An 18,656-nucleotide genomic window follows, 5' to 3' on the forward strand; every position below is an offset into this window, starting at 1 on the left:
GGGAGAGCAGAATGGTGCTGTGGGGAGAGCAGAATGGTGCTGTGGGGAGAGCAGAGTGCTGTGGGGGAACAGAGTGTGGGGGGAGCAGAGTGGTGCTGTGGGGGGAGCAGAGTGCTGTGGGGAGAGCAGAGTGGTGCTGTGTCCCACTCAACCTGCACATCCATCCCTTGCCCTCAATCACTGCAGCATGCAGGGTCCCCCCTCCCTGCTCCCCTTCTCAGCACCACCTCAGAACCCTTTGGCATGGCTGGGGTGGCACTTTGGCCTCACACGAGGCTGGCCAGGAGCCAAATGTGGGGATCCCAACCACGACCTCCCCAGGAACTGGGACCCTCACAGGAATCAGCACCTTGCTGAGACACTGGGGCTCTCCCAGGGATCAGGAATTTCTGCACAGTGGGACCAGTAGCTTTTGATGCCCATCCGTGCCAGGAGCACATGTCACCTGCGCCCAGGCACGGGCGGTGCCCGTTACCTCTGGGGTGGGGCACTGGCACCTGGCATCCCCCGTGTCCTGGCTGGGGATGGGGGTTTGTGCCTGCTGGGGGGGCCCTGGCACTTGGAGGGAGCTTACAGGGAGGCGCTGGGATGTGGTGGGGCCCTGGGCTGTACCTGCGTAATCGTTTCGGGGGGGTCACCGCTGCTTATTTGAGTGTAGGGCGAGGCGATGACCAGCCGCTAATGATTAACCCTGGGCTGAGCCGGAGGATGAGGCCCCTCCCTGCGCCAGGGGCTGGGGGGCTCCCTGTGCCCCCCGTGCCCCCCACCGGGTCGGTAGCTCAGCGTGGGCAGCCTGGCAGATGCTGCTCCACCCCTGCACCAGGATGCCTGGCTGCTGTCCCGTCCTGTGCCCACCGGGGCTGTGCCCACCCGAGGCACGGGGACGCTGCCAGTGGCGTCTCCAGAGCCAGGGAAGCGTGAAGGACCCAACCTGGGGGGCTGATGCTGTGGGTACCCCCTGGGCGCCGTGGCACCCCTGTGCCAAGCGGGGCAGAACGACCCCCCCCTGCCTGGAGCCGGCGGCGGGGCGGGGCCTCCCCACCTGCTCCAGGTGCTCTATAAAGCTCAGGCCGCTGCCGAGCCGCCAGTTCCGGATCCCTGGAGTGAGGAGTGTGCCACCGGCTAACGGGAGAGCAGCCGCTGCCGAGCCCCGAGAGGCGCCGGCACCCCCTGGACGAGCCCCATGGCGTTCCCTGTCCTTCTGCTGCTGCTGCTGCTGGGCACAGGTGAGGGGCTGGGCACAGGTGAGGGGCAGGGGGAGCAGAGCGGGATCCCTGTCAAAGTGGGGACTGGGGGATGCTGGAACCAGTGGCATCCTGGCACCCTGTTCTGGCTCTGGGGTGCAGCACCCCGGGGCTGGTTGTGCCCAGGTGTGTTGGTACCTGGGGGCTCAGGGCACGGCCCCTCTGCCGTGTCCACAGCTGGGCCAAGGGCTGGGCTGTGCCGGGACCAGCTGGAGCAGGCTGTGCCCGGGGCTGGCGGGCTGGAATGCAGGTGTGTCCCGCTGAGCACCCAGACCCCGCTGGGAACCTGCCTGAGAGCTGCCTGTGCTGGCCCCCAGCCAGGCCAGGCAGGTCTGGAGGGCACGAGGGCACCCAGCCTGTCACCCACAGCAAGGGGGGCTTTGTTGGGTGGCATGCCAGGGTTTGCAGGGCTGGGCATGGCGCTGGTGTCAGTGCCCAGCCAGCTGCACCTGGACCCTTGGTGGTGCCACAAGTGCCCGATCTTGGGGTGTTGCTGAAGGTCTTGTTTGCCTTGTGGGTGCTGGGGGTTGTGGTGCTGCCCACAGTGCCCAGCTGACGAGGTGTTTTGGGTGAAACCTTCCCTGACTGAGCTGCAGGCGTTGACTCCAGGGGTTTCCTCCAGGTACCCGTGCCATGACCACCGAGACAACCATGGAGATGGAAACCACCGAAACGACCACCGTGGAGATGACCACGGAAAGCACCGCCAGCACCTGGCTGCCAAATATATTCCCCAAAAGCACACGGGCCAGCCGGCCCCAAACCCCTGTCTTCCCCTACGCCACTGCGTCCCCTGGCAAAAACACCACGAACTTCCAGTTTGGCAACCACTCCACCAGCAATGCCACATCCAATGGCACTGTGGTGCCTGTCCCCAGCAGCCCAGCCATCCCCCGTGCCAATGCCACCTCAAACAGCAGCAGCTGGGCACCCCACCTTGGCACCAACGGCAGCTCTGTCGCTCCCACCACCACGCACGGCAGCACCAAAGGCAACAGGAGCACCAGTGCTCAGGTCTTCCCCACCCAGATAACGTCTGAGAGCAGCACAGCTCCCACCCAGGGTGGTCCCAACCCCAGCAAAACCTCAGCCCAGCTGCCTGGTCCTGCCCAGCTGCTCGTCCGTGTCCCGCTGTCCTTCCGTATCATCAACAGGAGCTTCAACGAGAGCCTGCGTGACCCAGCATCAGAGGATTACAGGAGCCTGAGCCGCACTGTCCTGACCATGGTGAGTCCCAGCCCCATCAGCAGAGGCTCTGGGCTGTGCTGGGAAGGACTCCCCTCAATTTGGGGCAGAGGCTGTGCTGGGAAGGACTCCCCTCAATTTGGGGCAGAGGCTGTGCTGGGAAGGACCCCCCTCAATTTGGGGCTTTCCATGGAAGCATCCATTCTGCCAGTTCTGCATGGAGACAGGAAAGTGGGGTGTCTGTGTCTGTGTCTTGGGGAGGTGGCCATGACCTCAATGCTTCCTTCCAGTTCCAACACGTCTTTGGCTGCCTGGGCTGCATGGGCACGCAGACCTACACCGGGTGCAGTGAGCTGCAGTACAGGTGAGCAGCAGCAGCGCCGCTGAGGTGTCCTGCAGTGTATCCCCCTGGTTTGTACCCCCTCAGGGGGCAGTCCAGGTGCTGATGTCTCCTCCCATGCAGCCAAGGCTCGGTGCAGGTCCAGTCCACCCTCGTGTTTGGGAATGGAAGCGATGCCGTCACTGCCGACGCTGCTGAGCAGCGCCTGAGGAAGAGCCTGGACCAGAATGGCTTCATCATGGGCCTGCAGCTGGACAGCATCCAGAGTGAGAACCTGGGGAGGGACGGGGATGGAGCCTGGGGGAAGCTTGGGGGGCTCCAGAAGCATTGCCCTGTCCTGGTTTAGACGGGGGCTTGCTTGGTGCTGTGATGGGCTTGGGGCTTGCAGAGGGTGGGGCACATTCCCAGTGCCTGTGTCAGGCAGGATCCCTCTCAGCAGGGCTCAGACCCTGTGTCCTGTCCCAGGGACCTCTCAGGGCTCTGTCCCAGCTCTGCCTGTGGTGCACACGCAGCTCTGCTCCTTTCAGGTTCTGCAGCAGTGATATCCCCAGCTCCAGCGCCCATGATCCCGGACTGGGCCATCGCTCTGTTGGTCCTGGTCAGCATCCTGCTGCTCTTCACCATCTTTACCTGCCTCCTCCTGATGGTGAGGCCCCATCCTCACCCCTCACCTGCACGCTGTCCCTGTCCCCACACCAGCCAAGCTCTGACCCCTCTCTCTCCCCAAGTCCACCTGCACCTGCCGCCGCAAGAGCCGAGGGAAGCTGGACCTGCTCAGCCAGAAGGATTCCTACCACCCCATGGCTGAGTACCTGCAGTACCAGAGCCACGGGCGCTACGTGTCCCCCAACAGCAAACCCAACCCCTACAGCCAGGTGAGAGCCGGGGGCCCACACCTGGGGGCTCCCAGGGAGCAGGGGTGAATCCCTGGGTGCATGGCTGGGATCCCTGGGTTAGTGGGAGGTGATGGCAAGGACAGGGATGGCAGGGCAGGGACAGGGATGGCAGGGCAGGGACAGAGATGGCAGGGCAGGGATGGGGATGGCAGGGACAGAGATGGCAGGGCAGGGATGGGGATGGCAGGAATGGGGATGGCAGGGCAGGGATGGGAATGGCAGGGATGGAGATGGCAAGGCAGGGACAGAGATGGCAGGGCAGGGATGGGGATGGCAGGGACGGAGATGGTGGGGCAGGAACAGGAATGGCAGGGCAGGGATGAGGATGTCAGGGATGAGGAAGGCAGGGCAGGGGCAGAGATGGCAGGGCAGGGACAGAGATGGCAGGGACAAAGATGACAGGGACAGAGATGGCAGGGCAGGGATGGGGATGGCAGGGACAGAGATGGCAGGGGCAGAGATGGCAGGGCAGGGACGGGGATGGCAGAGCAGGGACAGAGATGGCAGGGGCAGAGATGGCAGGGCAAGGCCAGGGATGGCAGGGCAGCGATGTCGATGGCAGGGCAGGGATGGAGATGGCAGGGACAGAGATGGCAGGGACAGAGATGGCAGGGCAGGGACGGAGATGGCAGGGACAGGGATGGCAGGGACGGGGATGGTGGGGCAGGGACGCTGCGCAGGGAGCTCGTCCCTCACCAGCCCTGCCGGGAGGTGAGTGTAACATTCACGCCTGGCTGGAGCAGCAACCAGCGCGGGCAGACCCGGCCCGGCTCCGGGGAGCTCCCCCGACCTTGGGCAGCCTCTCCCCGTGCCCGGCATCGGGGGTCTTGCTGCCTGCCCACCCTGGCCCTTCTCCTGCCCTGCTGCGTCCCTCAGCTCTGCCGTGGGTGGGAGCAGCGCTGGGGCACTGCAGAGCTGATGGAGGCGTTGCTGAGGAGGTGATTCCCGCAGCCAGCATCCCTCATCCCGCACCGGCAGCTCCCAAACTGCAGCCGGAGCTGCTGCTGTGCCTCCGGGAGCCACAGAGGGCTCTGCCAGGCGATGCTGGGCACGGGGGGCCGCCCTGTGTTCCCCCCAGGCGGGGCCGTGTCCAGCTGCTCCGGCTCGCTGAGAGCAGCTCACCCTGAGCAAATACCAGGGGCCTGGGTAAATATTTACCCTCGCACTCGCCGGGCCGGCTTATCGTGCGGGAACACGGCCGGGGCCGCCGCGGCTCCTCCTGCGCACGGGGAGCAGCGGCCCGGGATGTCCCTGGGGGCCCGGGGTGCCCACAGTGCCCATGGTTGGGGGCCTGGGGTGCCCACAGTGCCCATGGTTGGGGGCCCAGGGTGCCCGCAGCGCCCATGGTTGGGGGCCCAGGGTGCCCGCAGTGCCCATGGATGGGGGCCCGGGGTGCCCACAGTGCCCATGGATGGGGGCCCGGGGTGCCCACAGTGCTCATGGATGGGGGCTCAGGGTGCCCACAGTGCTCATGGATAGGGGCAGCAGTCCACCATGGTGGGAGGATGCGATTTTTGCTTGCCCATAGTGGGCATGGAGAGGCTGCAGGTCTTCCTGTGCCCACCACAAAGGGAGGATGTAAATTTTGCTTGTCCATAATGGGCATGGAGAGGGTGCAGATCTTCCTGTGCCCACCATGGTGGAGAATGAGATTTTTAGTGTTCCATAGTGGCCGTGAAGAGGGTGCAGGTCTTCCTGTGCCCACCACAATGGAAGGAAGTGATTTTTGGTTGCCCATAGTGGGCATGGAGAGGGTGCAGATCTTCCTGTGCCCACTTCGATGGGAGGATGTGATTTTTAGTTACCCACTGGCTGTGGAGAGGGTGCAGATCTTCCTGTGCCCACCACAATGGGAGGATGCAATTTTTGCTTGTCCATAGTGGCCGTGGAGAGGGTGCAGATGTTCCTGTGCCCACCACAGTGGGAGAATGCGATTTTTGCTTGCCCACAGTTGGCATGGAGAGGGTGCAGATCTTCCTGTGCCCACCACAATGGGAGAATGCGATTTTTGCTTGCCCACAGTTGGCATGGAGAGGGTGCAGGTCTTTCTGTGCTGCCCTAGGATGGGGGCTCCGCCCGGCCCTGACAATCCTCTCACCTTTCCTGCCCCGAAGGTGGCCGGCGGCAGCACCACGAGGTCCGGCACCTTCACCTACACCAACCCCGCCGCCGGCTCCGACAACCTGTGAAGGGCTGGCTGGAAGGAGCGCGGCTGCCGAGGGGAGGGGGCAGCCCCAGAGAGCCGCCCCCCGCTCCCGGGAGGGCAGCACCGGCCCCGGGCGCATCCCCCGGTGCTGCTCGGCCGTGGGCAGCGGGAGCCGGACGGTTCTGGAGCAGCCGGATTCGCGCACATGACAGAACTGCACGAGCGGAGATGGGAGAGGGAGGGAAGATCCCGCACACAGCCCACGGTCCCCGCACTCGCTTGGCTTTGCAACCCTGCTCCGTGCCAGGAGGACGGGGCTCGGGCTCCCGCTGCGATTCAACGGCTCTTTTTGTGGTGTTATTTTATATAAATATCTCTGTTTCCGGGGTGTTGGTGCCGGGCTTGGCTCGGCGGGGTGGCAGCTCCTGGGCTGGGGTGTATTTATCACGGTTCAAATAAAAGGATGGGGGGCAGCCGTGTGCCAGGGGGGCTTCTCTGGGACAGGGCTGGCGCCCGCCGAGGTGTGGCCTGGGCTTGGGTGGTGGCTCTTGTTTGCCGTTCCAGGCAATGCTGGGCTTGCTGCTGGGGATGTCACCGTGTCACCCCCTCTGGATGTCACTCATCCTGCCAGACCCCGTCCCTCTCACCCCTCCTGGCAGTTTCTGCTCACGGTTTACCGTGTCTGGTTTGACATGCCCGCTTTCCCCGTGGCTGCACAGGCGGAATGTTCAGCTGCACGTGTGTCCCTGGCTGCCTGCAGCGTGTCCTGCTCCCCTCCCCTGTGAGCCAGGCTCTTCCAAACCCTCACTGAGCCCCGAAAAGGCTCTGGGGATGCTGCAAGAAGAGGCTGCGTGGCAGCAGCAGGGCACAAACCTTGGGAGCAGCCATCCCTGGCGGCCCCCTGGCAGCTCCAGTTTGAGCTGGGCCCCGTTCCTGGGCACTGGGAGTGTTTTGGCAATGGCTGAAAAGGCAGAAAAACAAGGAAAGCAACCCTTGCCCAAAGAAAAGCCCGTGTGGTGGCAGGCACGGGGCCAGAGCTTGGCTGGCTGGGAGCAGCCCCAGGAGCAGCACTGGGCAGCTGATGGAGCCCTCGGCCACAGAATGTGGGCTCTGGGTGGGGCCCGTGGCTGTGCCAGGTGCCCAGGAAGCCTGGCACGTGCTGGCAGCTATCAGAGCTGGGCTGGGGTGCAGCCAAGGGGTCTCTGGAGCACAGGGGGCTCCCCGAGACTGCTGGGGGGTGCATTGATGGGTGTCTGGCACAGTGGAGCACCCCCCACCCCCAGATCCATTCTGCCAGCTGGATATGGGGCTGTGTGCTTAGCAGAGAGCCCCAAAGGGGATGGGGTGTGCCTGGCACTGCTGCTTCCCCCCTCAGCCCCCCCAGGCCTGGGCAGGGCCCCAGGGATCAGAACAGGGCCCTGATTTGAAGGGCTGGGCCCTACAAAGAGTTGCCTGTTCACAGAGAGCTCAGCCCTGTGGCCCCGTCCCCTTCGAGCTCCAGGGACAGGCACCCACCCACCCGTGGCCCCTCCACCTGCCATGCAGAGCACCCAGGTGAGGGGGTCCAGCTCCAATACCCATCTGAGAAGGTGCCTCAGCACCCAGCAGCCCCCCAGGCTGTTCTGGCTGCCCATGGGACTCCCCAGCAGTGCTGAAGTTTATTCTGGGCCCAGTGGAGAGCTGTCCTCTCCAGGAGCCCCCTGTGATGGGGTGGCAGTGACCACGTGGCCAGGCAGAGCACGGGCAGGACCTGACACGTCAGCACTGCCCGGGCTGGGCACGGTTGGCACCTGCTGGCCACGGCCCAAAGGACAGCCCGGCCCCATGGCCCTGGTGCCGTGCACGCCTCTGGACACGTGCTGCTGGACAGCCTGCTCTCACGGGCCCAAGGCCAGCCCAGCACCACAGCCCTGCTACCCCATAGCTCTGTGATCCCATAGCCCTCAGACCCCACAGCCCTGCTACCCCATAGCCCTGCAAATACACAGCCCTGAGACCCCATAGCCCTGAGACCCCACAGCCCTGAGATCCCACAGCCCTGAGACCCCACTGCCTGCTTCCCCCACAGCCCTGCCGCCCCACAGCCCTGCTATCCCATAGCTCTGAGACCCCACAGCCCTGAAAACCCACAGCCCTGTGACCCTACAGCCCTGCCACCCCACAGCCCTGCTACCCTACAACCCTGCAGCCCCACAGCCCCATGACCCCACAGCCCTGAGACCCCACAACCCAATGACCCCACAGCCCTAAGACCCCACAGATCTGCAGTCTCACAGCCCCATGACCCCACAGCGCTGAGACCCCACAACTCTGTGGCCTCACAGCCCTGTGACCCCACAGCCCTGCAATCCCAAAGCCCCGTGACCCCATAGCCCTGTGACCCCACAGCCAACCCAGCTCCCCATGTCCCTTGTCACCCTGCCCCCATGCACACTCCAGCCCCACAGATAGCTCAGTCCCATGCTCCCCCTGTGCCAGGGAGGCTCTGGACGAGTCTGGCATTGCAGTTTATTGTAGGAAACCATGAAAATACAGCGTTTGTTGTAACAGAACCCAGGAGAAATGACAGCAGCTCGGACAGAGCCCAGCGTGGGACTGCTGGCACAGCCCCCACGGCTGTGCTGCGGCTCCCTGGCGGGTCAGATCCAGACCCTGCAGGCCCAGCCCACCCCGGCCATGGGTTGGGCACCCAGAGGTGTAACGGGAGCCAAGCGTGGCCCTGAGGCCACGTGCAGGGCTGGCCAGGCACGTTGCTCCCCAAGGACAGGGCAGAGCAGGCGGCAGGCACCGGGGTGCCCGGCAGCCCACGGGAGGGACCCCACGCTGGCTGTGCGCAGGGGCTGTGCCTGGCTGCAGCCAGATGATCCACGTTGAAAATGAGCCATTTTACAAAACATCTTCACACTTTGTTCCAGCCCAGCCTCCCCCTACCTCCCTCTCCCCCACCCCAGCTGCCTCCCCCACCCCAACCAGCACCCGGCCTCTCCCCTGCACTGTCACCCCACTGTCACCTTCCACCCCCCTCCCTGCGCAGCCCCGTCCCCCTCCCTGACCCCTCTCTAGGGCTGACCCTCTGCCAGCCCTGCCCACAGCCCCAGCCCAGAGCAGCCTGGGGCTGAGTTGGAGCCAGGGGCAGGCAGACAGGGTGAGGAGGGGACGGCAAAGCTGTCCCCATCCCCCCCCATCCCACAAAACAAACACCTGGCCTGTCCCCGGTGGCGGCAGGGCCGGGGCCACCCCTGCTCTGCTCTGCTCTGCTCCCTGGCCACTTGTGTCCCCCTGGTGCTCGCAGGGTGCCCGGGGGGCGTGTGGGGACCGCGGGCGTGGCTCAGTCCAGCTTGGCAAAGTTCCCAATGGTCACTTTCCTCTCCTGCTTGTTGGCCACCAGCTCCTGCAGGTGCAGGGCCCCGCCTCCGATGAAGCAGAAGGCGGGGCAGACGGGCCCCGAGCAGTCCACGCCGCACTCCCAGAGCTCGCGGAAGGACACGGCGTCATAGAAGCTCACCTTGCCCTGCTCGTAGTCCAGGCAGATGCCAATGCGCGGGGGCAGGGGCACGGTGCAGCCGTTGGGGTCGCGGGACGTGAGGGCCGAGCCGTGGGACAGCAGGATCTTGCCCATGCCGATGGTGAGGAAGGCGTAGGGAGGAGGCGCCTCCACCGTTGTGTCCTCTGCCCCGCTGTCGTGGCCACTGTCAGGGTCATACCTGTGGAGGGGGGACAGGTGAGTCCTCCCACGGGAAAGGCTGGAGATCCCTCCACACCTCCAGGGATGGGCACCCACCCAGGAGGGCCCTGCCCTGCCTGTGGCCTCTCCACCTGCCATGCAGAGTACCCAGGTGGGGGGATCCAACTCCAATACCCATCTGAGAAGGTGCCTTAGCACCCAGCAGCACCCCTGGGTGGATTGGCCATTCATGGGACTCCCCAGCAATGCTGAAGGTGTTTATTCTGAGCCCAGTGGAAAGCTGTCCCCTCTCGGAGCCCCCTGACACCCAGCTGGGGAGGTAGGAACAAAACTGCACCCTCCAATCTCACCTGGGGCTCACCACGTCCTGCGGCACCTGGAACCACTCCTGCAGCTTGCTCTCCAGCCCCACGCCCACCTTGACCAGGTAGGAGCTGGGGTCCACGCAGCAGGCCCAGTAGCTCTTGCCCTGGGTGATGGCCACGTCGCCAATGACCAGGTCGATGGACAGGTGGCAGCTGGTCATGAGGCGCTCGGCGGCAAAGAGCATGGGGATGCCGGGCACGCTGCGCACCGCGCGCTGGTCCTTGCTGATGGCCAGCCGGTCCCGGTTGAAGCCCCAGCGGTTGTCCAGGAAGAAGTTGAGGACTGTGGGGAGCAGAGAGGAAAAAGGTGAGCAGCACAGCACAGCGGGGCGCCCCGCGTTGATCCAAGCACCCATGTGTGGTAATCACATATCCTCTGAACAGAGAGAGACGTAGTTCTCCCAGGATTTTCCTGGGAAGCTGTGAGAAAGCTCAGAGAAAGAATTAAAACAATTATGATCTCAATCTCTGCACCTAGCAGCCAATCTGTTTGTCAAAGATGTTTACAAGAAGCAGCTGTCCCTTCTTGACCAACAGGTGAGAGAAGATTCCTAAAGGCCAATCAGGTCTTAGGTCTACCTTTGTTTCTATAAGAACTGTAGATTTCTAATAATAAAGTGCCTTTCATGCCTTCTGATGATGGAGTCTCACCTTTGTCTCACCCCGAGACCCCCCCCGAGACAAGGTGACCCTGACATGATCCTGTCCCCTCTCACCTGGGGTGGGTGGGTGACACCCAACATGATCCCATCCCCTCTCACCTGGGGCTGGCAGGCAACACCCCTTTGGTGACAATTGGTGACCCTGACGTGACCCCATCCCCTCTCACCTGTGGCAGGCAGGTGAACACCCCTTTAGTGACCATTGGTGACCCCAACATGATCCCATCCCCTCTCACCTGGGGTGGGCGGGCGGGCGATATCCCTTTGGTGACAATTGGTGGCCCCAACGTGATCCCATCCCCTCTCACCTGGGGCGGGCGAGCAATACCCCTGAGGTGACAATTGGTGACTCTGACATGATCCCATCCCCTCTCAACTGGGGTGGATGGGCGATACCCCTTTGGTGACAATAGGTGACCCCGACGTGATCCCACCCCCCTCTCACCTGGAGCGGTGACAATTGGTGACCCCGACGTGATCCTCTCCCCTCTGGGCAGGCAATACCCCTTTGGTAACTATTGGTGACCCTGACGTGATCCCATCCCCTCTCACCTGGGGCGGGCGGCGTGTGCAGGTAGATGTCCTCGCTGTAGTCCCCAAAACCTGCCTTGTTGTAGCCCTTCACCCGGAGCACGTAGACGCTGTCGGTGTCCAGGTACTCGACGAGGGCGCAGGTGCCCCTGACCTCCTCCCGCCGCTGCCACAGCTTCAGCCCCTTGGCCTTGGCGTCGGTCTTGCGGAACTCCACGGTGTAGTGCCAGGCGGGCGGCGAGTGCTGCGGCAGCCGCCAGCACAGGAAGATCTGGTCGTAGGTGTAGGTGCGCTGCGTGTCGATGACGGGGGCCTCGGGCGCTGCGGGGAGAGGCGGCAGCGGGCGTCAGGCAGCATCCCCCACCCCGCGGGCAGGGAGGCGGCCGGACGCAGGGAGGGGGCATTCCGGGATTCCGGACGGACGGACGGACGCACAACCAGCGGAGTCTAAAGGGGTCTGACTGCGGAGGACCGTGTGTCGGCACCGGAGGAGAGCGAGAGTCGGGGAGACAGAGGAGCTGCTGCTGTGGGGCTCCAGGGACCAGACAGGCCGAGTGCAAGTCAGGAGGGAGGAGAGAGAGAGAGAAAGAGAGAGAGTGGAGGCAGCAGGAGAGGAAGAGGAAGAGGAGGAGGAGGAGATGGGGATGGAGGGTGGTAGAAGGTACTGGCAGGAACAGAGGCAGGGAGGGGAGGGGAGATGAAGGGTGGCAGGTGGGAGAGGGGTAAGGAAAGGGTGGGAATGGGGCAAGGAAGAGAAAGGAAACAGGATGAGGAGGGAGGTAGAAATGGGGCAAGGAGAGGGATGGAAATGGGAGAGGAAGAGGACAGAAATGGGGTGAGAGTAAGATGGAAATAAAGAGAGAAGGAGAATTGAAATGGGAGTAACAATGGGGCAAGGACAAGGTGGGAATGGGATGCAGAAAGGGAAAGAAATGGGGTGAGCAGGATGGAATTGGGGTGAAGAGGCAGATGGGAATGGGGCGAGGGGGGAAAGAAATGGGATAAGGAGAGGGGTGGAAATAGAACGAGGAAGAGAAGGGAAATGGGGTGAAAGTGGGAGAGAAATAGGGGGCAGATGGGAAAATAAATGGTAGAGGAATCTGGACATAAATGGGGTGAAGGGGAGACAAATATGAGGCAAGAAAGGGAATGGAAATGGGACAAGAGGGGGAAGAAAATTGAAGAAGGAGAGGGGTGGAAATGGGGCAAGGAGAGGATGAAAATGGAGCGTGGAAGAGGATGGAAATGGGGTGAGACTGGGATGGAAATTGAGAGTGGGGGAATGGAAACAGGATGAGAAGAAAGTGGAAACGGCAAGGATGGGGTTGAAATGGGGCAAGGAGAGTGGAAATGGGATGAGGAGGGAGCAGAAAATTGGATTATGAATGGGACAGAAGTGAGGTGAGCATGTGGACAGAAGTGGGGTGACAGTTGAACAGAAATGGAGCGAGGAAGGGGATGGAAACAGGGCGAGAGGAGACAGAAATGGGGCGAGGAAGAAAATGGAAACAGGACAAAAGGGGATGGAAATGGGGAGAGAGAGTGCAGAAATGGGAAAAGGAATGGAATGGAATGGAAATGGAGCAAGGATTGGGACAGAAATGGGGTGAGAAAGGATGGAAATGGGGTGAGAGAGGGCAGAAATGGGGCAAGGAAGGGGATGGAAATGGGGTGAGAGAGGGCAGAAATGGGGCAAGGAAGGGGATGGAAATGGAGCAAGAAGCGGGACAGAAATGGGGCACGAGGGGGATGGAAATGGGGTGAGGATGGGGATGGAAATGTGGCGAGAGGGGGCAGGAGGAGGGCGGCAGATGGAGGAGGCAGAGCCACCGGCTGCCAGCGCCGGCGGGCAGGACGGGGATGGAGGGGATGGAGGATGGCGGCGGAGCGGGGCCAGGGACGGGAGCAGGATGGAGGGATGGAGGGATGGGAAGAGAGAGCGGGACGGCTCTGGGGCAGGGGTGTGACTTGCCTCAGTTACTTCGGTGACGCCTCGGCAGCGGCCGCAGCCTATAAACAAAGAGAGGTAGAAGCAGGTCTGAAACGTGTCGCCAGCGGGTCTGGCAGGGCCACGCGGCTCCTGCCCTGCGGGAAGCGCCTGCCCGGCAGCGGGGGCAGCTCCGTACTCACCCCGCGGCACTGCTGCTGCCCTCACCTGGCACCACGGCCCTGCCTGCCTGCCCCTGGCCCCGGCGCCCTGGCACAGGGCAGGGCAGGGGTATCTCTGGGGGCTGCTGGGGCGGGGGCTGTCCCTGACGGGGAGGGGGCACCGGCAGATCCGCGAGCAGCCGTGGCTGAGCTGCAGCTCCGAGGCGGGCAGGGACCCGCTCTGCCCGCAGGGGCTGTGCCTGGGCACGGGGCACAGCCGGTGCCCGGGTCCCGGTGCCTTTACCTCGGATGAAGGCCAGGTCAGTGAGCAGCTTCAGCTCCCTGCTGACATCCAGCTGGAAGTGGCTGAAGGAGGCGTTGGCTGCAGGACGGAAGCTCTGCAGCGAATCGGTGGCCCTGAGGATCCTGCAGCACAGGAGAGCGGTGATGTCAGGGTGGCACCGCGGGCACCAGAGAGTCCCAATGCTCCCTGGCAGCTCCATGCCCACAGCCCAGTACCTGTTGTGCAGCTGCTTGGCAGCCTGGACAAAGCAGGGGTGGTCAGTCTCCTTCAGCACCTCCTGGGCATAGCCCACCATGCCCGAGTTCTCCAGCATGGCCTGGTGCTCCCGGATCTGGCCGTGCAGGCTGGCCAGCCGCTCCTGCTGGCACTCCTCGATGGCCTGCAGCAGCGTGGCCCGCTTCTCCTCCAGCATGGCACAGAGCCCCTGGATCAGCTGGGACACCTCTTCCTTGGCCTGTGAGCCGTTCACCTGCCGGGCACAGGCATGGCAGGGTCAGCGTGCGGCACCTCCTGGGATCAGAGGGGACCGGGCTGGCTGTGCCACCCCTGCCTAGGGACAACTCAGGGACAGACGGGCACCCTCTGCCCTTACCTCTGTGTGTTTCACTGTCTCCTCCAGCTCAGCAATCTGGGTCTGCACCGTGTCCTGGCTGCTCAGGATGTAGGCGAGGCTCTTTGTCAGCTTCTCCTGCAGGAAGGTGATGAGATGTGGTGCCAGCAGCCCCCGCCCCACACCTCCCCTCTGCACTGGGGCTCTGTGGTGCCCCCAGTTCCCCACAGAGCCCCAGCCTGGCCCCAGGAGCCCTTACCCTGAGGGCCTGGTAGGCGCTGAGCACCGGGGTGATCTTGTGGCTGGTGTGGGTGCGGCGCACGCGGCAGAGCTGGCACACCAGCCGCTGGCAGGTCTTGCAGTAGTGAGTCACCTCCTCCTTGTGCTCCGGGCACATCAGGCCCTGCACGAGCACAGCAGGGCTCAGCGGGGCTCTGCACCTCCCTCCACCCCCGAGAGTCCCACCCCTGCACCCCAGATCTCAGCATCACAGAATGGTCGGGTTGGAAGGGCACCTGGAAGATCATCTTGTTCTAACCTGCCTGACATGAGCAGGGACATCCTCAACCAGACCCCATTGCTCAGAGCCCCACCTTGGCCTTGAACACTTCCAGGGCACCGTGTCCCAGAACCACACCACCCTCACTACAAGAATTTTTTTCTAATTTCTAACCTAAACTTACTCCCTTTCAATCTGAACCCATTGCTCTTTATCCTGTCACTCCAGGCTTTTGTAAACAGTCTTGCTCCATCCTTTCAAAAGCTCCCTTCAAACACCAGAAGGCCACAATTTGGTAACCCCAAACCTTCTCCTCTCCAGGCTGAACAATCCCAACCCCCTCAGCCTTAATCAGGAGGATTAAGGCGGGCAGGATGACCCACCTTGGGGCGGAAGGTGAGGGTGGGGGGCGTGGGCTCGTGCTGGGCTTTCTGCGTGCCCCAGGGGTGGTAGAGCTTGAAGCACTCATTGCAGAAGCTGGACTTGCACTCCGTGCAGCCCTTGGTGGCCTCCAGCTGCGGGGGCTTGCAGAACTGGCACATGATGGCGGCGCTGATGTTGATGGTCTGCCGGTAGCGCTCCACCACGCGCTCCAGGGTCAGGTTGCGGAAGAGGCTGCCCAGGCCCCGCTCGCCCAGGTCCACGTCCCGCTGGCAGGCGGGGCACGGGAAGCTGACGGTCTGCGGGTGCACGGCGCCCCGCTTGCGCCCCGGGTAGGTGCCAAAGCCTGTGGGAGGGAGGCGGGGATGGAGTCAGCAGGGCAAAGAGACCCATCCTCACCTCTGTCCCTTCCTGTTGTCCCTGCTCCCAACCCCTCCAGCCATCCCTGTCCCCGTCCTTTCCAGCCATGCTCACCCCCTCTGCTGTTCCTATTCCTTCTGCCATCCCCTCCAGCCATTCCCTTCCCCTCCATCCATCCCTGTTCCCTCCAGCCATCCCTGTCTCTCCAGCCATCCCTGCCCTCATCCTCTCCGGTCATCCCTGTCCCTTCCAGCCATCCCCTTCTCCTCCAGCCATCCCCCTCTCCTCTAGCTGTCCCAAACCCCTCCAGCCATCCCTGTCCCCATCCCCTCAACCATCCCTGTCCTCTCCAGCCATTTCTGTCTCCTCTGCTGTCCCCATCTCCTCCAACCATCCATCCCTGTCCCCTCCAGCCATCTCTGTCCCCTCCAGATGTCCCCATCACCTCTGGCTATCCCAAACCCCTCCAGCCATCCCTGTCCCTATCCTCTCCAGCCACCTCTGTCCCCTCCAGCCATCCCCCTCTCCTCCAGCCATCCCTGTCCTGACCCCTCTGGCCGTCCCAAATCCCTCCAGCCATCCCTGTTCTCAACCTCTCCAGCCACCCCTGTCCTCTCCAGCCATCTCTGTCCACTCCAGCTGTCCCCATCCCCTCCAGCTGTCCCAAACCCCTCCAGCCATTCCTGTCCCCATCCCCTCAGCCACCCCCACCGTCTATAGCCATCCCTGTCCTCTCCAGCCATCCCCCTCTCCTCCAGCCATCTCTGTCCCCATCCCCTCTGGCTATCCCAAACCTCTCCAGCCACCCCTGTCCTGACCCCTCTGGCCATCCCAAATCCCTCCAGCCATCCCTGTCCTCACCCTCTCCAGCCACCCCTGTCCTCTCCAGCCATCTCTGTCCCCATCCCCTCTGGCTGTCCCAAACCTCTCCAGCCATCCCTGTCCCCTCCAGCTACCCCCACCCCCTCAGGCTGTCCCAAACCCCTCCCTGTCCCCATCCCCTCAGCCACCCTTGCTGTCTCCAGCCATCCCTGTCCCCTCGTTGTCCCTCCAGCCCCACCTGACTTGAGCAGGCGGTCCAGCCGGTCGGGTTTGGGGACAGCCCTGCGGCCCAGGCGGGGGCTGCGGGTGGAGGGGGTGGCGGCGGGCGAGGTGGGCTCGGAGGTGGGGTCGCAGTACAGGTGCCCGTGCTGCAGCAGCACCTCGCTGGCACACACGTGGCACACGTTGTGGGTACAGGGCAGGGCCAGCGGCTGCTTGTACATCTCCTTGCACACCGGGCACACCAGCTCCCGCTCCATGTTCTTCATGCTGGTCTGCGGAGAGAGCGGGAGCGTCACCCGCTGGGGACACAGCGGGGCTGGACCAGATGGGACCGGCACCAGGGCCAGGATCTGGGCCAGGACCAGCACCAGGGCCAGGAGCAGGGCCAGCATCAGGTCTGAGATCAGCACCAGGGTCAGGATCTGGGCCAGGACCAGAACCAGGACCAGAATCAGGGCTGAGATCAGTATCAGCACCGGGGCTGAGATCAGCACCAGGGCCAGGACTAGGACCAGGGCTAGGATCAGGGCCAGGACCAGGATCAGGGCCAGGACCAGCACCAAGGCCAGGGTCAGGGTCAGCATCAGGGCTGAGATCAGCATCAGGGCCAGGACCAGCACCAGGACCAGGATCAGCACCAGGACTGAGATTAGCACCATGACTGGGATCAGGACCTGGGAACAGCTCTAGGGCCAGGACCAGCACCAGGGCCAGGATCTGGGCCAGGGCTGAGACCAGCACCAGGGCCAGGAGCAGGGCCAGCATCAAGGCCAGAACCAGGACCAGAATCAGGGCTGAGATCAGCATCAGGGCCAGGATCAGGGCCAGGACCAAGACCAGGATGAGCAGCAGGCCTGAGACCAGCACCAGGACCAGGATCAGCATCAGGACCAGGATCAGCACCAGAACTGAGATTAGCACCATGACTGGGATCAGGACCTGGGAACAGCTCTAGGGCCAGGACCAGAACCAGGGCCAGGATCAGGGTCAGGACCACAGGGACATCAAGGCCATCAGGACATCAGGGCTGATATCAGAATCAGGGCCTGGGACCAGCACTAGGGCCAGGGCCAGGACCAGCACCTGGGCCAGGATCAGCATCAGGAGCAGGATCAGGAGCAGTACTGGGACCCAGGATGGGATGGAGACAAGGACAGGGACCACCATCAGGCCAATGATGGGGCCTGGGACCAGCACCAGGGACGGGATGAGGACAAACACCAGGAGCAGCAGCAGGATGAGGATCAGGGCTGCCACTGAGATGAGGAATGGAGCTGGGATCAGCATCAGGGCCAAGATCAGGGCCAGCACTGGAACCACAGCCAGGAGCAGGGCCAGTGTCAGGAGCAGCACTGGGATAGGAGCAAAGGCTGGGACCAGCATCATGGCCAGGATCAGGCCTGGAAGTCAGGGCCAGCAGCAGGATGAAGCCCAGGGCTGGACTGGGGATGGGAACTGGGGCCACAGCAGGACCAGGACTGGGGCCAGCACTGCCACCAGGAGCAGCATCATGGCCAGGATCAGGCCTGGGGGCAGCAGCATGGCAGAATCAGCACCAGCACTGCGATCAGAGCCTGGATGGGGCCCAGGCCTGGTGTGAGGATGGGACTGGGACTGGGCCCAGGATCAGACCAGTATCAGGACTGGCAGTGCAATGGGGAGGGGGGCCACCACTGTGATCAGCACCAGGATGGGCCCGGGGCTGGAATGGGGATGATGGCTGGGATGGGGATGAGGACCAGCACTGGGATCAGCACCAGGATGGGTCCGGGGCTGGGATGGGGATGGGGACTGGGATGGGTGTGGGATTGGAACTGGGATGGAGAGGGAGATGGGGGCCAGGATGGCGATGGGGGCTGGGATGGGGACTGGAGCTGGACCCACAGCAGAGCCCTGGGACCAGCGCCAGGACCGGGCTGGGCACCAAGATCGGGGCCGCCCTCTCGGCACCCGGTGCCACCGGCTCGACCGCGGCTCGGTGTGGGGGGGTCCCGATGCCGGGGGATACCCGGGGGTCGCTGCGGTGAGTCGGGGTGTGGGTCCGCTGCCCGCCCACCCCTCAAGGGCATCGCCCTTCCCCCCGGTCCCCGCCGCGTTGCCACGGCGACCCGGTCCCGGAGGACCCCTGTCCGCCCCCCCGCCGCCACCGCGGCCGCTCACGCTGATGCGGACGAGCGCGTCCATGATGGAGGTGAAGGTCTGCAGGTCCTCGCCCTCGGCCATGGCTCCGCTACCCGCGCCCGTGCCTGCGGCGGCGGCGGCAGCAGCGGCGGCCGCGATGGCCCCGGTGTGTTGCAGGGAGCGGCGGAGCCGGGGGGAGCGCGGGGGGCGGCGGCGCGCATGCTCGGCGGCGCCCGCCCCGCCGGCACCGGAGGG

The 18,656-nt window shown here is 63.8% G+C and overlaps 2 protein-coding genes across 3 annotated transcripts; one reads left to right on the forward strand and one right to left on the reverse strand.

Annotated features, from left to right (window-relative positions):
- Nucleotides 1-1,097: 1,097 nt before the first annotated feature.
- MUC1 (mucin 1, cell surface associated) lies at nucleotides 1,098-6,284 on the forward strand. Its single transcript, XM_059490506.1, has 7 exons — nucleotides 1,098-1,226; nucleotides 1,867-2,471; nucleotides 2,720-2,793; nucleotides 2,893-3,035; nucleotides 3,297-3,415; nucleotides 3,498-3,644; nucleotides 5,780-6,284. The coding sequence occupies exons 1-7, from the start codon at nucleotides 1,184-1,186 to the stop codon at nucleotides 5,852-5,854; spliced, it is 1,206 nt and encodes a 401-aa protein (XP_059346489.1). The 5' UTR covers nucleotides 1,098-1,183; the 3' UTR covers nucleotides 5,855-6,284.
- Nucleotides 6,285-9,054: 2,770 nt separating this feature from the next.
- TRIM46 (tripartite motif containing 46) lies at nucleotides 9,055-18,503 on the reverse strand. Of its 2 annotated transcripts, none has more exons than XM_059490497.1 (10): nucleotides 18,441-18,503; nucleotides 16,297-16,552; nucleotides 14,879-15,222; nucleotides 14,256-14,399; nucleotides 14,039-14,134; nucleotides 13,662-13,915; nucleotides 13,447-13,568; nucleotides 11,076-11,375; nucleotides 9,847-10,144; nucleotides 9,055-9,515 (listed from the first exon to the last, which is right to left on the reverse strand). In XM_059490497.1, exons 1-10 carry the CDS (start codon nucleotides 18,501-18,503, stop codon nucleotides 9,140-9,142), a joined length of 2,253 nt encoding a protein of 750 aa, XP_059346480.1. In that variant the 3' UTR covers nucleotides 9,055-9,139. The 2 variants fall into 2 exon arrangements, with proteins under 2 accessions (XP_059346480.1, XP_059346479.1); XM_059490496.1 differs by having other exon boundaries at nucleotides 16,297-16,596; nucleotides 18,383-18,503.
- Nucleotides 18,504-18,656: the final 153 nt, after the last annotated feature.

Source organism: Ammospiza nelsoni, chromosome 28, assembly GCF_027579445.1.
Source record: "Ammospiza nelsoni isolate bAmmNel1 chromosome 28, bAmmNel1.pri, whole genome shotgun sequence".
Taxonomy (NCBI): Eukaryota; Metazoa; Chordata; class Aves; order Passeriformes; family Passerellidae; genus Ammospiza; species Ammospiza nelsoni.

Coding starts and splice junctions, on each gene's coding strand:
- MUC1 (XM_059490506.1), top strand. CDS start 1,184: ATGGCGTTCCCTGTCCTTCTGCTGCTGCTGCTGCTGGGCACAG. Junction 1,227..1,866: donor GCTGCTGCTGCTGGGCACAG/GTGAGGGGCTGG, acceptor GGTTTCCTCCAG/GTACCCGTGCCATGACCACC. Junction 2,472..2,719: donor GCCGCACTGTCCTGACCATG/GTGAGTCCCAGC, acceptor GCTTCCTTCCAG/TTCCAACACGTCTTTGGCTG.
- TRIM46 (XM_059490496.1), bottom strand. CDS start 18,503: ATGGCCGAGGGCGAGGACCTGCAGACCTTCACCTCCATCATGGACGCG. Junction 14,400..14,878: donor CCCTCACCTTCCGCCCCAAG/GTGGGTCATCCT, acceptor GTGCTCGTGCAG/GGCCTGATGTGCCCGGAGCA. Junction 9,516..9,846: donor CAGGACGTGGTGAGCCCCAG/GTGAGATTGGAG, acceptor CCCCCTCCACAG/GTATGACCCTGACAGTGGCC.